General features: G+C 36.2%; 2 protein-coding genes across 2 annotated transcripts; both read right to left on the bottom strand.

The window, feature by feature from the left end:
- Nucleotides 1-10381: 10381 nt before the first annotated feature.
- On the bottom strand, nt 10382-11335 carry LOC145610807 (uncharacterized). Its single transcript, XM_081666095.1, has one exon. It carries the CDS (start codon nt 11333-11335, stop codon nt 10382-10384), a length of 954 nt encoding a protein of 317 aa, XP_081522221.1.
- Nucleotides 11336-11349: 14 nt separating this feature from the next.
- On the bottom strand, nt 11350-11751 carry LOC145610805 (uncharacterized). Its single transcript, XM_081666094.1, has one exon. The coding sequence runs from the start codon at nt 11749-11751 to the stop codon at nt 11350-11352; it is 402 nt and encodes a 133-aa protein (XP_081522220.1).
- Between the last annotated feature and the right edge of the window lie 5164 nt (nt 11752-16915).

Raw genomic sequence — 16915 nt, 5'->3', positions numbered from 1 at the left:
ATATCAAGGGATGCCATGCTTACAAGGAGACTTCCTTTAAGCCCCTCAGAGCTTGAAGTTCATTTATCTCTGATGCAAAAAAAATGGCCTGACCCATCATTCAAGTTTGTATTTCGTGCTCCATATATTAGTCAAGGAAGCCTAGTATGTGTAGTTATTTATGTTGTTCCCCCCCCCCCCCTTTTTTGTGTTTGCATTGTATGAATATGTTATAAGGCCTAAACTCTTTATATTGCTAATATGTGCAGATTGTTCCGGTTCCGTTTGCCAGGATGCATTTCAAGGAAATGCAAGCATGTACTGTTGTTTTGGTTCGCCATAGGCTCAAACAGTGGTGTGCTGAGCTTCATATAGCTCGAGAAGGGAATGTAATCATTGCTTGCTCGTTAAGGAGCGGTGTTAATATGTTCTACGAGGAGCAGTGTATTATTAGTGGTGTTGGTGCAGTAGTTGTGTATCGACGAGGATATCCTCTTTTATTTGAGGTTATGCTTGCACCAAATTAAATGTATTAGGGTAGAATGTGTTGAGGAGTAAGCATTTAAGGATCTTTCTATGCAATAATGTAATGTTACTATGCTTTGTGATAGTGTAGGTAATAAGGTAATCTTGGTTTTGTGTTTAGTTAATGAAGAACTGTGTTATCTGTAGGTGCTTTAAAGTGCTATGGTTGTGCTTTTATGTAATGGTTGGACTAATATGACTTAAATGTTAATTGTCTTAGATTAATCATATATTTATTGTATGTAAATTCTTGTTACTTGCTTATATTCTTTGAATGGGAATATTTCTCCTTGTAAGGAAATCTATACCTGTTAAAGGGATAAAAAATGGCATTTCACTAATAATGTTTCTTTGAAATTTGTTTTATTTGCTATCATGGCTGCAATGAATATCTAACTTTGCATGGAATGCACTTATGACATACTAAGCCTATATAACTAATGTTAATTATATACGTGTAAAGTTCTAAAGTGTAAGTGTAGGCTGTAGCTGTGATGTCTATACAAGGTTTGAGAGATAAAGTAATTGAATTCTTTCAGCTGTACCCAAGTTTTATTTAAGATCATAATATCAGTAAATGAACTTGTTCATTATTTTCAGAAAACAAGGAAGATAATGTTAGAAAGGCTGTCTGAATTTATAAGAGGTCAGTATTTCAGTAAAGATATTGTTTGGAGTGGAAGAGATAGAATTACAAGAGTGGTTAGAATGAGGTGGGAGAGATACTACGAACATCAGCAGGGCATGGTTCCATTTTTGAAGGTTCAGTTTGGTTTTGGAATAAAGAAGAGATTGATACGAAAAAGGGGGTCAATTGGTTTCAGAGGATAGCTTATCAATAAGTAATTTTTTAAAACTTATAAGCATGTATTAGAAAGTTTGTGTGCTTTCTGGTTTGCAAAAGAAAGAAGTAAAGAATGTGAATAAGTTCACAAAAAGGAAAATGCATGAGAATGGAAACAGCAACAGGCATATCTGAAAATTGGATTCCAATGTAACTTCTTTGTTCATTTCACCTTAATTCATAAGATATAGCTTGTAATGTCAGAAAATAATGAACTCTTGACAGTAAGGTAACACTTGAAACAAGGAATTATAATAATTTAGTTTATATATAAATAGGCATCCTAATTTAAGGATACAAGTAGGTACATCATAATCAACTTACAATATTCTTGGCTTTAAACTGCTAGCATTACTTTGTACATATTAGAAGATCCAAGTTCTACTTAATAGGGTGTCTAAGACACTATTGTTACTGCAGACCAGTCGTTATTACATAGTTCAAGTACTATATATACATATACGATGTTTATAGGGAACATACGATGTCCAAAATGTTCCTTTTCAACATCCAAAAGCTTTTTCAACCTTATCAAACTACCTTATCCTAGAGATTAATTAGTACTAAGATCCTTTTAGCGAACAATGCATAGTCTTTATATATTTTAAGTTGGTTTCATTCATACTTTTTTGAGGATGCCTTCAGATTACTCATTGTCTTCAGAAGTTCCTTTCTCAGTAGATTCTTTGAACAGGGATGTTCGGAGCTTTTTCCTAGGAACAGGGTCTTCGTCTTCTGAATCCTGCATCTCATCTGCTGACATTGGTTCCTTGTTCTTGACACTGCTGCGTGTGCTCGTCAGCTTGTTCCATGTAGGAAGCTCAGTCACTGAAGCCGGGGGCTCTGAAATTGTAATTCCTTTGCTTTGTTGCTGAATTGCAACATCAAAACAATCCTTGTCAAATGCCTGAGAAGCAAGGCTGAATTCATGAAGCTGGGCTATTTTAGCAAGAACCTCATCACTTTCTTCTGTATTTTCCTGGCTGTAATCAGCATTGCTATCTGGGCTAGAAGGAGCAACTGCTTTTCCATGAGCCTTACTTGGGCTTGGTGAGATGTTGAAGTCTTTCTTGATATAGGCCGCAGCCTCATTGATGAATGCCTAGTCTGTCCTGTGTGCCTTATCAGGTGTAAAGGGAGTCTGATCCTTGTTTAGAGCAGCAGATGATGAGCCTAGAACTTGAACTTTTGTTTGTGCATCTTCTACCTCAATGGCCTTCAAAGTCCATAATAGGACACTATTCCTGGCTAACTCCAAAGTTGGAGTTACCTGAATGAAGAAAGGCTTTTTCGATAGTGTTTCGTGCACAGCTGTGAATGCTTCCCAATTTCCCTACAATTGTGAGGCTGTCATGTAGGAATCAATCGTAACATAATGAATATGTATATTATCATATGGATTACATATAAGTAAATGCTACTCGGGTACGCGTTTTTTGTGTTGGCTGAACTTAGAAATAGGTAAATCGGCTAGGCTGTATATGACTTGAGTTCTGGTATTTACCAAGGGCTATGCAGTGACACCATGATTAAGCAAAACCTATTTAGGGCTGCTGCATAACTAAATTCGGGCAGATACATTATAAGTAGTTCCTTGAAAGTTAATCAATAGTTTGTGAAAGTAGCACAGCTCAAGAATAAGAATAAGGGAAAAACAAAACTGACGTGCATCACTGTGATTAGCAAAGGTTTATGATTATAATAATTATAATAGCTGCACTATAGCAATTCAGAAAAGAATATCCAGAGTTTAAACAAACTTGTAAAGAGTGAAAGAGGATATCATTGGTATCGATACTTACAGAAGTCTTCATATTCCAGATTTCAGATGTTGTCATACGGAAAAGTTTTTCTGTATCGTCACTAAAGGTAGTAAATGCCATCATTCCACTGTCATCGATAACTTCGAACTTGAAGGTAACTCTGCAAGCAAGCACATTAAAATGAAATGTAATTTTATAATATATTTATAATATTAAGTGTAACATATGTATTGTTTTGGGATCATACTTGTGAGCTGCCACGGTATCTGCTTTTTTGCATGAAATGCAAGGAAAGTGAGTTCCCAAAGCAAGATGTGTTCGTTTCCCGCAGCTAAGACATCCTATGTATGCATTTACTCTTTGCAAATCAGCATTTGGTATAGTCACTTTGATCCAAGCTGTTTCATCTGGAGTTGCATTAGATGCCTGCATGAATGTCAGTGATTGTATATAAGACGTTCCATGACAAGTCTAGATTCTGAAAGTGTTACTTGCTGTGGTTTTTTTTTTTTTTTTTTTTTTTTTTTTTTTTTTTTTTTTTTGTAGATTTAGGGTAAGGGAACAATGAGGAAACCTTTTTGCTTCTTAGTTTAGCTATTGTCACAATTTTTTTTTTCAGTGCTTGGGTATCGTACATTAAGAATCCTTTCCTGTCTGTCTAGCAGCACGTGATGATACAGCTTAACCCTGAAACAGAAAATAAGCCATAATAAGATGTTCAAGCAAACAACAATTAACTATAGAGTCATAAAAAAACAGCTATATTAACTACCATTCGCGAAGCATGTCTGCTCTTTGTCCTTTGGGATTCATAATAATCCTAGTAGACATAGTAGTATTCAGATTAAATCCTGTAAACAAACAAGAAATAGCTTAGATATTTGGTAACTGATGCTAATTGCCATAACTAAATCAAAAGAATTAACTTGACCTCTTGTATGACGGGTTTTCAGTGCAGTGAATCCAACGACATTGAATTTTTCAGCCCAGTTACTCAAAGCATTACAAGGTTTTCCAGTAAGATCATTCCAAGCAGAGATTGTCATAACATGGTCTTGGCTGATTGATTATACATTTGATGGTGTAAGTTATCCAAGGCATTTAACTGAGTAAAAAGTATAATATCAAACTGGTGTGTGACAGTATTTTGTTACCTTGTGTCAGTAACAGAGATTTCTAGTACTGGACTATCACGTCCACGAATGTTAGGTATTATTCTTGGAGCTTCTTCAACGAACAGGACCACACAAACTATATTTGTTTCAATCAGAAAGTCGAATTAAGATAATGTGGGAAATTACATTATTTTTCTGGTTAGCATAAAACCTGTAGCTTTCATTTTAAAGATGTATAATAGGCAATACCAGATCTGGCATTTGGATCAGGCGATCTTGGAATGTTTGATAGAGGTTGATACTTAGGCTCGATTGGACCACTTTCAGGATTCAGATGCTGGATAATAGTCTGTTGTCCAACGGTCATTTGGTAAGGGAGCTCTTCCAAGTTGAAGTTGGCTTTGTTTGCTCATCAACAGCAGTTATAGGAGCCTTAGATATTTCGTACTGGCCATATAGCTTAAGAACGTCTTCATATGCTTCGATTTGGTCTCCAAAGAGAGCACATCGCATTTTGTTTTTCTGGTTATAGATTAAGGGTATTAAGTAATAGCAGGGTAAAAAGGTATGAATATGCAGCTTTGTATATATTTAGCTATTAATGCGTGACAAAGGTTATAACACTAACAGGTAAGTTCATTACATATGACAATGTAAAATCGAGTTTTAGTGAGTGAGATTAGAATGATTTGCATGATTAGTAGTCTATTTTTGTGTCATTGGCTTTAAATCATTATCATTCCTAAGGTTTATTTTTGGGTGAGTATCAAAAAAAAAAAAAAAAAAAAAAAGAATGTTACTCATTCATGTTACAATGAGGTAAGGTTACTTTTTTATTTTTTTATTTTTTTATTTTTTTTTATGCTATACACACAGTGGCCAGTATTCTTTATTATGGAGAAAGGGAGCATATGTTTGCATTAGGCTATATTATAGACTCGGTAATAATATATGATATCATCTCCCTTTTTTTTTGTTTAAAAAGGGAAAAAAATGCTTGAGATAATCTATACTTTAAATATCTATAATTAAATTGCAAAGGCAGGAATAACAGGAATTCAATTTGTAGTAAAGGTCAGTTACTACAGTTTAATAGCATGATAATAATCTACTATATCTATTTTTCCTAAAAGATCATGTATATTTATATTATGTCTAAGAAGAAAATAGGTGCCACTTGGTTAGACATATTATAAGAAATTATACTTTGAACAAATGTGTGGTTTGAAGAAGATCAAAAAGTCATTTGGTTAAAAACTCAAACACAAAAAATTGACCTCATGAAATAAGTTTTCACTTATCTAGCTACCTAATAGACTATATAACAATTTTCTTTAAGTCAAGAAGTTAAAATTCATGCATTATGATACTATCAACCAAACAAATTTTCAATTAAGCTTAGTTTAATAACCAAATTCTTGTAGCATGAGAATAATCTAGTATACCTGTTTTTTTTTTTTTTTTTTTTTTTTTTTTTTTTTTTCAAAAAAAAAAAAAAAAAAAGAGTATCTATATTTAATAAAAACAAAGCATAGCTATAGCAGGATGTTTATCTGATAGTAAAATTCATTTGCTATAATCTAACAACATATGCTATATTTTTGTAAGAGACAGGATTAATAGATACGATTACCCTTTCATCCTCTAAGATTGTCGTTTGAAATATCACACCAGGCTTCTTAAGCGAAGGTTGAGGCCTTCCCTTTTCAGTCACAGTAACCTTCACTTTGTAGTCCTTGCTCTGAGCAGTGAGTTCGTCTAGGTAAACAGGTTCCAGCTTCATCTTCGGAGGTGTATTCATTGTCTGTAAAACAGATCATGCAATACAATAAGTATATTGAATAAAGATATATTATATAGTGTAGATGTAGATCTAACATGTAAAAGTGTGCTAGAGCAGAACAAATAGCTACAAAACTGTTTATAAACCCTTGTAGAAGTCAAGTGCAAAGGACAAACACACACTGATGTATTTTACATGAAAATTCTAGGAATTTCCTTTGCCCTACATTTTTCTAGTGAGGGGAGCACTTCATCCTTAACCTATATGCATGCAGAACATATGAAAAGGGGAAAAAAACAGTGAAATACTTGCTAAAAGATGAGATATCTACTGTGAGCATGTGAGTGTAGAACAAGAAGGGGAAACTCTAAATTTGAGTCAGTATATATAGATTACTGCCATTGTAAATCTGAGTTATATCATAACAATGAAAAAAAGTATTGTATAAGTCAAATTTTTGTTACAAAGTTTTTTTCCATAGAAGATCAGTTCATTAGTGCATGGATAGTAACCATTGTTGCTGTTAAGATAACAAAAAGAATTTCAGGAAAAAAAGAAGGAAAATATACCATGCTAAGGAATAAAAACGCAGAAAAAGATTTGGTGGTTTAAAAGGCAGAAGCTGATTTGGTATTTATAGCCAACGTTGGTGAGGAAGTTTTCCTTGCTGTTTGTAGGTCTTCACTGTTTTAAAAGGGTAATTACTGTTCATTTCCTTTTTTGTGTACAGCTAGAGGCCACTTAATTCTACCTAAGTAATTCTTTCCTTATGTAATAAGCAAACAGTAAGTAGATTTTTGTGGTTAAGGCAAAACTGAATTCTTGGTTAATGCAAAATTTCAGATTTTTTTTGTGGCTTAAATAAAAGCAAAGTACAATTCATATATTTAATTAATAAGTGTACCATGAATAGTAGCATTGACTTGTACTTTGGGTATCTTTCCTATGCAATGAGTTGTACTCCAATCTTAAACTTAGTGGATGTATATTTTCATGCAAGAGTTTTAGCATTGTTGTTTTAAGTTTGGGCTGGACTCTACAAAGCTTTTCATATTTTATTCTAATAATAACCCAAGCCTAGAGTAAGTGGCAAAGAATACAAATATTATTGATAGGTCCTAAAATATACTATAGTTTTTGTTGCATATTATTTGTAATTAGATGCATCACATATTAGGCGGGTAAAAAGTACATTATAAGTGCGACTAACGTGTTATGTGTATAGTACTCTAATTATATACCTAATAATATACAATCGACTAATATGCAAAGCTACACGTATTGAATCTGGAATGCTGATTTTAGTCTATTCTAATGTATATTATTTTTACATCGAGCTATTGAAGCGGTACGACATATATGAGTAAGAAGGTCTTACATTGGGCTACTGCACAGGACATGCTACACCCTAAGCCTCTACCACCGAAGGGAAACAAAGCACATCTGTTACGACAGAAGTAAACAAAAGAAGAACATCAGCACCGCTGATCGTAATGCAAAACATTCACTTAGGTTTTGAAATACTATTATATTGTGCAATGTGTATAACCAGAAAGTAATTCCATGGATTTGAAAAACAGACGCATGGGGAAAATGCCGAAAACGACTTGTTTTCTCTCACTGAATATGGCCTTCAACAAAATAAAGATTGGAAAAGAAAGAGAGCTCTAATCAACTATCTTAGAGGGATGGCTAGCAAAGCAATGCATAACTCCAGAGATGAGATCATCTTCCTTGCTGCATTCGACATCACTAACAGCAAAAATAAGCAACCGTTAGAAGGTAAATGCAGTAAAATTAGACACTGACAACAGGTTCAGTACGTACAATTTTTTGCTACTTATATCAGCATATGTAACTATAGGTGATACAATATGAGGCTATTATGATAGAAACTCTATACAAATAGGTTGTCAATCTGTAAAAGAGCATATTATAAATAGATAGTGATAATGCACTATGCAGCTGCATAATAATAATGGAACTCATGAATGCGTAGTCATAAAACCTTCATGATAACATGTTTATGGGAAAACAATTGCTATAGGTGAAGGCATCTTATTCTTAAATTTTTTTTGCTATTGCCTTCTTTCTCTATCCATTGTTTCTTTTTTGCTAACCTTTTTGTTCTTTCCCGGTCTTTCTGTTTCTTGCTTTCATGCTCTTTCTTATAGCCTTACTTCTTAGAGTTGAAAGAAGTAGGATAAAATTTGCTGTTTCCTCTGTCACACTCAGATATAGGGAAGAGGGGAAAAAAATATTTTGAAGTCCAAGGGACTCTTCAGCTAATGAGGAATCATTCAAAAGTCCATGAATGTTGAATAGATGCTAAGAAATTACCAGAGGAGGTCTTGAAAGAGCAGGTCCCTCAGGATCAGTGATGCCAAGTTTTATCACTTGCTTCTGTTCTTCAAAACCAGCATCACCAGTTTCTGCATGAACGATAGGCAAGGCAACAAAAGACTTGCATTTCTTGAACCCCTCTATCAAAAGCTCATCATGTATTATGAAAGACCCCTTGTACTAAGTGAAGAATTTTAAAGAATTTATACCTGAAAATTGCAAAGCATGTTAATATAAACTTTAATGAACTATGAAAAATATATACCTCAGAAACTGAAGGACTAACCTTCCTCCTTTATCATTAAATCCATCTTCTTTGAAATAGCTTCAGGCCATTCTGTAAGTGCCATATGAACACCATAATCCATACATGATTTTTGAGTTTTTTTTTTGTACTACTGCAAAATGGCAGTCAAGCTTCCATCAACAGTTATTACAAAGTTAGTATGCATTGTCATACCACCAGATAATGCAGCAGCTCGATCACTAAATAAGTCATCCATAGTCTAAGTACCCATGAATTCCATATCTAGGTGAGAGTGAAGATCAATGCCTCCTGTTAAATGCTTAATACATGAAGTGAGCTAATGATACGTGTTATTTCCTATATCATACAGTTTAAACCACCTCCAAGCCAAAATGGTAGCCACTTTATTTCTTGATATTTTATGTCAATTTTCGCTTAGTTTGTCTCGTAGAGCTTATAAATTATACTGGACCGCAGAAACTGCAGGCTCAACAAAAAATACAAACTACTAACCTGAATGACAAAGGAAAAGCAAAATCCAACAAACTTCATTAGGCTATGCAGTTATAAACCCACCCAAAGCTGAAGATTATCTCAGAAATAATGCAGATCTGAAGAACATTGATTGTAATATGATGCACAAATTAATGAGCTGATTGAAAGGCTAAACACTCAAGAAAGAGGCAACCTTTATGTTTATCTATTGAGATGTTCAAATATTACTTTTGCGTACCTATAAAGCTTTACTAACAGTAGACTGCATTCATGCGTCATCTGACCTAAACAAGGCAACATATTAGGCACACTGTTCTATATAGCTTCGAATAAGCATCCCTGTCATTGAGCACATTAGCAGGAAAATGCAAAGCTAGAAAGGTAAGCGAAATAGACTTAAAGGTAAAGCAAGTGTAATGAAAAGAAGCTACAATATGGTCAGTGTGTTGAATTAAGAAGAGCAATAAACGAACAATGACATATTCGATTCAAAAAGCACATTCTAAGGTGCAGGAAATAGTATTATGGTCATGCACAATACAGTAAGTTAAGGCTTTAATAATAACCCAAGCAGCATCAATAGTGTAAAAGATTAAAAGTGGACATGCTACAATGCAACTAAGACAACCAGCAAACAAAATAATACAATTCTTTTGTGAATGCATGGTCTTTTCCCCATATATCTTTTTCTTGATTCATCAGCTAATCCAGGTATATATTCTGCCACGTCCATGCTTAGGTCACCTAAATTTTCATGGTCCCTACATTAAATCTTTTTGGGGTACATGAACTTGAGGGAGTATCATATTGTTATGTACATATGAAGACTGAGCACCTGCAAAAAAGTATCGTAATAAGAAGGAAAAAAGTAAATATACATATATTAAGCGTAAATTATGAGTCAAGAAGTCACTTACTATCCTTGATTATTTCAGGAAATGGCATGTCTCTTGAACTCAGAGGTTGCTTTGTACTTATAGGTACTATCAATTTGAAACTCATGGTACTGCACACATGGTGAATATCAGTTAGTCTAAAAACTAACATTTAGAGATTAATATAATCTAAAGCACTTAGAATGCATAACTCAGAAAGATAAAGCCATTAATAAATCTTTGATGTGCAAATTTGGAAAGGTAATTGTCAAAAATAGTATACAAAACCCAATGTGCACTATACTTTTGCTGAGCAAAACAGTGAAACTATAGCAAACCTATAAAGGTCTGATCGTAAAAGTGTCACAGTAGTTTTTATTCATTTGCACTTTGTCTCGTATAAGGCAACAAATTAGGTACACTGCCCTGTATCAACTTCAATAATACCTGCTAGACGTAAAAGTGCATAAGAAACGACATTCTTAATGGCATTTGCATAACACTGGTTTGCAGCATCTTTCGTGAAAACACGAACATCTTTTGATTTCTTGGCCCGCGATAATGCAACATAAAGCTGCCCATGGGAAAAGCACGGCCGTGGGAGATAAATGGATACTTGGTTTAGAGTTTGCCCTTGAGACTTGTTAATTGTCATAGCAAAGCTCAGTTTAATAGGGAACTGTTTCCTTTCGAACATAAAAGGGTAATTAACAGAGCTAGAAGGCCTTAAGTTGATCCTGTGTATAAATACCTCTTCCCCTTTGTAGTGGCCAACAGCTATAACACACTGAATTACATTTGGGAAAAACTTCTTGCAAATTAGCCTGGTACCATTGCATAACCCTGAAGATGGGAGCAAATTTCTCAACAATATAACTGGGCAGTTTTCCTTTAAAACAAGCTCGTGAGGACTCATTCCACCAGGGCATAGCTTGTTAATGAATTCAGTAGGATATATACTACATGTATCATTTAGAATTGCATCAAAACTCTTGTACGTTACAACATGTCCAGGGAATTGCTCAATCATGAAGGTGTTAATTGAATCCACATCATCATTCATGGGCGTTAAAATTGCCTTGCGAGCAAAGACCTCACAATCAAACCGCCCATGGACAACTTCGGGAAATGTTGCTTCTGTAACAGCTTCTACTATTTCTGTGGAATTATCATTGCACTGTACAATTTGTTCTGGCAGCTCGACAAGCGCATTTTCTGATTGCTGCAGTTCACCATTACCTAAAGCAAGCAGAAAAGCAGAATAAAATGGATCTTCACGTGCTCTAATGTTTTCCGTCAATCTAAATTTGATGACCTTGGGCCACAGATACGAAGTCACAATGCTTGTTTCAACTGCTTCCTTCATAGTTTTCCGAGGAACTACTGGCAAAACCTGTCTAAAATCTCCTCCAAAAACAACAACTTTTTTCCACAGATATCCTGCAATAAAAGGTCTAAAGACTCTAGATTTTGTTTTTTAGCCATTGAAGCCTCATCCCATATTATCAAGGTAGTCTCCTTCAACAGCACTGCTAAACTGCCTTGTTTTGGAACATCGCATGCTAAAGAACCTTCGTCATTGATTGGGATCTTGAATCGTGAGTGAGCAGTTCTGCCCGAAGGAATATTTGCTGCGGCAATTCCTGATGTAGCTGTAGGCAAAACAATCTTGTTCATTTGCCGTATTTGTGCATATAGCGCATTATACAGAAATGTTTTGCCTGTACCACCAGGACCATCAATAAAGAAAGCTCCGCTCTTTTGCTGTATAACATCTTCCATTATGCTTTCAAAAGCAGGTTTTGTGCAACATTCAACTTTGAATGACAGCTTAGGCAATCTGCTGGTATTGGCGCATCAAGAGCATCTAGAATGTCTTTTGTGCGCCTAAAATCATCACTAAATTGAGAATTTAATTCCTCCAAACCAAAAGATGCAAGAGATTTTCCCATGGCCTCAAGGTGTTGTTCTATTGCTCGGACTGTAAGCTGTTGTATTTTCAATGGCTGATTTGGAAACCTGTGAGAGAAGTCTTCTGCAAGAGAAGAATAATACGCATTCCATAAAGCCGCAGGATCACTTGGTTACTAAAACAACAACACCGTAGCAAAGAGACGGCGTAAGGCAGCAGGCATATGAGTCTCACAAGCCTCTGATAATGTTGAATTAGCTACATCATCGTCTTCTACAAGGCCAAGCTTTAAAGTAGCTTCTTGAAAAGTTGAGTATAGACACCCATTGACAGTACGTAAAGCTTCAAAAGACTTAGGACTTTTCACATTTAACAAGAGCAATCTAAGAAAGAATCGTTCTCCTTCTGCAGGGAAAACGAATGCTAATCTCCCTACAGAAATCCTATTCTGGACCCTTTGTTTCCACTTTTTGTCACCTTGATGCCATGTGTAATGCTCACAAAATTCACCATACAAATACCCTAGTCCATGTTCAGAAGCAGCATTCATTGCAAAAAATTCAGTTAGTTGAGTTCTTAACCGTTTTGAGTATGAAACAACATAACGGAGCCTTTCATGAGGATGGATGTGAACAGTTTGCATATTAGGTAAATGAACTTGCATGGGTAAAACTGCAGGATACATTTCAAACAAATCAAAACTGAATATTCTCCATGCAGCTTCACAAGGAGATACCCATCTCCCTGATTGGTATTGGTCAATTTCATCTACAGTCTCACCAGTAGAAGGCACAACATTTTATGAAATTCTATCATGCCCTTTTATATATACTTGTATAAATACTTAACCGCCTTGATCGTCGAACACACTTCAACGTTTAGATGGCAATCAAACAACAAAGAAAGATAGGGATTGTAAGGAATAACCCATTGGTTGTCTAGCTGTGCACTTCTTATGGTTACCTTTTCTCCAGTCTCTCTTCTACGGTAGATAGGATAACCATCTTTATTATTAGTTGTTTCATTGCAAAACTGTTTAGGATACTTATTCTTACAGCTGAGCTTGACGACATCCTTGCGCATACATGGACACTCTGGATTCAATACCCCGCAAGGACCATGCATCATATGTGAAAGCACAATTTTTCTCAAGGTAAGATTAGTTAAATCAGGTATTTCAGCACAAACAAAACGATCATAGTCATCTGGAGACTTCAACTTGTATTTAGGTTTGAGAATAATTAAGAAGTGAGCGTGAGGCAAACCTCTCTTTTGAAACTCGATTACATATACCATTGTAGCACTTCTCCAAAAACTTTTTTCTCCATGATTTCTTTCTTCAGTGCAAGTACTTTTTCTATGAATATTCTAGCAACCAAATCCGACCTGTCATGTGCTGTCTCACCATTAGCAATTTCAGCTTTTATTTCAGGCCAATTAGCGTTGCAGGTAATAGTAACAAAAAGATCTGGTTTACCAAAGCGGTGCACTAAAGCCATAGCATTTAGGTACCGTTTCTTCATATCCCGAGGCCCACCGATATAAGTCGGAGGTAAGATAACTCTACGGCCAACATTATAGCCAAGAGTTTCACCAGAATCCAGCGAATCAAAGATACCCTTATATAGATCAGTTCTTATCGATTCCTGGTTGTTGCGAAAGTAGTCAAGCCTTGTATTTTCAATCTTAACATACATATCAACTATGTATTGCTGGAAACAGCGGCCTGCCCGTAAAAGCATGTTATTCGGCCTAATTTGTAACTTATACGCATAGTATTCTCTTGCAGAAATGAACTTGTCTGCCCTAGTGTTGTGCCTCGTTGCACCTGTATAAAACAGACCGGACTATAGTCAATTAATGAAAGCAATATCGAAGCCTAGAATGTTAAAGCATAACCGAACATATACAAGAAAAGAGAGTTACGTGTTTCTTCCTCAGCTATTAACTCTGCAGCGGTATGCACGGCACAAGACATTATAGGATCAGGAATCGAGTCTGCTGCTCTCCTATTCGGATGAGAATTCTTTTTAAGCCCTTGAGTCCAGCCACATTCTCCTCGAGGAAACAACAAAGGATACTGAAGAGGATCATAGCAACCATAATTATGGTAGATTCTATGAGACTCATTAGATTGTCCAGTTACTAATATATGAGGGCCCAAGGTTTGGCTAGATGAAGCATTCTCCGGCCAAATTAAAGCGACATCATCAACAGAAGGAGCATTATAAACACGCTGATCAAGTACTGGGTTTTTATTAAGAACGATTGTTGTGTTCGCATTAATGACTCTGTCCCTTAAAGAGCGGAAGAACATAGCATAAGGATTTTGCTGGGATACATGCATAAGGATACTAACCACATCCTCTCTTATTACAGGGAAACAATCTATCCTCTTTTGCGCTTCACGTTGCCCATCATAAAAATACAACTGCAGATATCTTGGACTACTATCATTAGCCAATAAGTGAGGTACAAAATGGTATATCTGGCCATGCAATTTGAAGACATAAATCCCTTTGTAAGTACTTGCATAATAGTGACCCCCAAGAGAACTATATGCAAACAAATTATTGTACAATCTAGCATATTTCCTAAAATGCACAGCTATTTCGTCCTTTGAATTGAACAGGTAAACAAGCTCAAAAGGATACTCAAGTGCAGCTATTTCTATGTCCCCATTTCCACAACAAAAATGCAAGGATTCAAACATTAACTTTTTCGCTCCACATTTATCACAGTAGGAAGGTTCTGATAGTGTGAAAGGCGCTGTCGGTAATAGGCGGTCTATAGCAGCAGCAAGAACATCTAAATCAAACACAAATATAATCAAACAAACATATAAAGGCATTACTAACTACAATGATAGTCAAGCATATAATAATTATTTCTGTCCTATCCTCTTACCTTCTGTAGGACAGTGCTTTAAAGCATTCTTGGAAACAACAGGTGTTGTTTTGCGTACTTCACTGCAAAAAGCGTAGGCTAAGTTATTTTGCCGTCAATACAAACCAGTGGAACAATAATGGCAAGCATAAGAGATCACCACTATCAGACCAATCAGCCACGTGCATGATAGCAAAGAGCAACATAAATGCACTCAAGCAAGCAATAGCATGTACCTAACTGGCTGTGATGCAGGCAGTTGCTGCATACATTTCTGCCGCTTTGATGTTCGGCTTTGTCTAGACTGCACAACACACTGATTGTCCAGTGAAGACGGGCTGCGTGCAAAGGCATAGTTAATTTGTTTTGCCCTTCCCATGAAGATAGTATTGCTGATCCTAAACAATGCAATTCTAATAAATATATATACCTAGCACCTGCTGATTGTGGCGGTCTCTGTGTGACTTTATTTATTCTGCTACAAGATTTCCGAGATAAGCGAGGTATGCCATAATGACAATCTATTATACAACAGTTAACAATCATTCGACAGCGCAAAATCTGCAAGTACAAGCAGCATAGAACTTATGCAAATGTAAAAGCATTAGACTAAGACAATACCCATGCTCACACTCTTAGTCAATCTGTAAAAGATAGGCTGTAGTAAACTTTCCAAATAGCAGTTGTCGATGCAATCTGCCAAACCAATAAACAGAGCATACTCTTTAATGAAAGAAAGGATAACAAAAACACTAAAAGCTGTGCGAAACACTAAACAGCAAACCATTAATAGTTCCATTCATCAAAAGAGGCCATATTAGGCAATACATCCATAACAGCAATTTCATTACAGCACAAAGGACTATCTGTCCATGATACCTTCATAACTAATAAACAAAAGCTGACTAATACAGCTAGTACAGCATAAACACAACCAGAGATTCTACATACATGGGCCTAAAAACGTAAATCCAAAAGGCAGCTACCCTCACAATACATAACTAATCAACCACCTAATTAATCCTAGCACATTTGTAGATGGTTTCTAAAGCCTCCACATCAGTAACAAGGCGTTCAGAAGTCTGCACCTCCACGCCACTATTAGACGGCTCATTCATAGCAGTCTTGCACTTATTCGACAAAGTCGGTGGAAGAGCTAGGACTGGAATCTGGTTTACTTCAGCAGTTGGTGTGGCATATTCAGCATCCACTAAACAAGTAGCTTGTTCAAGTTGGCTAGAAGGGCGTTCCAAGCACTCAATATGGCCTTTCAAAAGCAAATACTTCTCCCTTACTAAAGAACACTCTTCACTGATCTCCACAGCTCCACCATAGTTAGCATAAACTATCTCTAGGTTAAACACAGAAGCTATGAAGAAGCATGCTTTCTTCGCAACCCTTTGCTCAGCAATGGTTGTTTCAGGACAAGGGTCACTAAAAATGCATTCCATGGCAATACTATTATGAGGGCAGGTAACCATACCCAAGACATATAACCATGTCCTTCTAACTTAGTAGTTTCAATGGCAGTAATAGTAGCACCGGTCTTTCTCACTAAAACCCCCAAAAACTGTGCAAAATCAACCGAGACATGAGCATCATTAAATGCCACAACCTCTCTTGTGCTGCACTCGGACCGTATACGACTCAAGTCTTCTCCGTCCTGCACTAATTCAGCGCATCGATTCTTATATAACTTAACACACAAGTGATACATCTTAATGCGCTCATACGTGAAATCAGACACCCGAACACTAAACCGGCACATCAATCTCTTCACAGCCTTATGCGCCGCTCTCTCACGAGACTCTTCAATTGAACTGGCATCTCCACCGTAGAAGATGAACCGTGCACAGGAATTTGGCTTATTAACTCGTACAAAGACATTGTTCTTATCAGCATCTATAAATCCATACACCGGAGATGGAAAATGCAGCCAAGCGACAACCTTTTCCAAAAGAGGTTGAAAAGGGACAAAGACTTTGTTTGAACGTCTAGCCATAACCTGTAATGGCAAAATCGATGTTCAGGACAGAGTAGTCAGAACACAGGGTTTCACCTCCTAAGGGACACCACTAAAATCTAGTTATACCAAGGGCAAAACTCCATAATAAGCTTTAAGGTAGACAAAGCACGGAATAACAAAGC

The sequence above is a fragment of the Chenopodium album genome, chromosome 24 (genome assembly GCF_948465745.1).
Source record: "Chenopodium album chromosome 24, dcCheAlbu1.1, whole genome shotgun sequence".
NCBI lineage: Eukaryota > Viridiplantae > Streptophyta > Magnoliopsida > Caryophyllales > Amaranthaceae > Chenopodium > Chenopodium album.
This window is presented reverse-complemented; position numbering and strand designations above follow the sequence as displayed.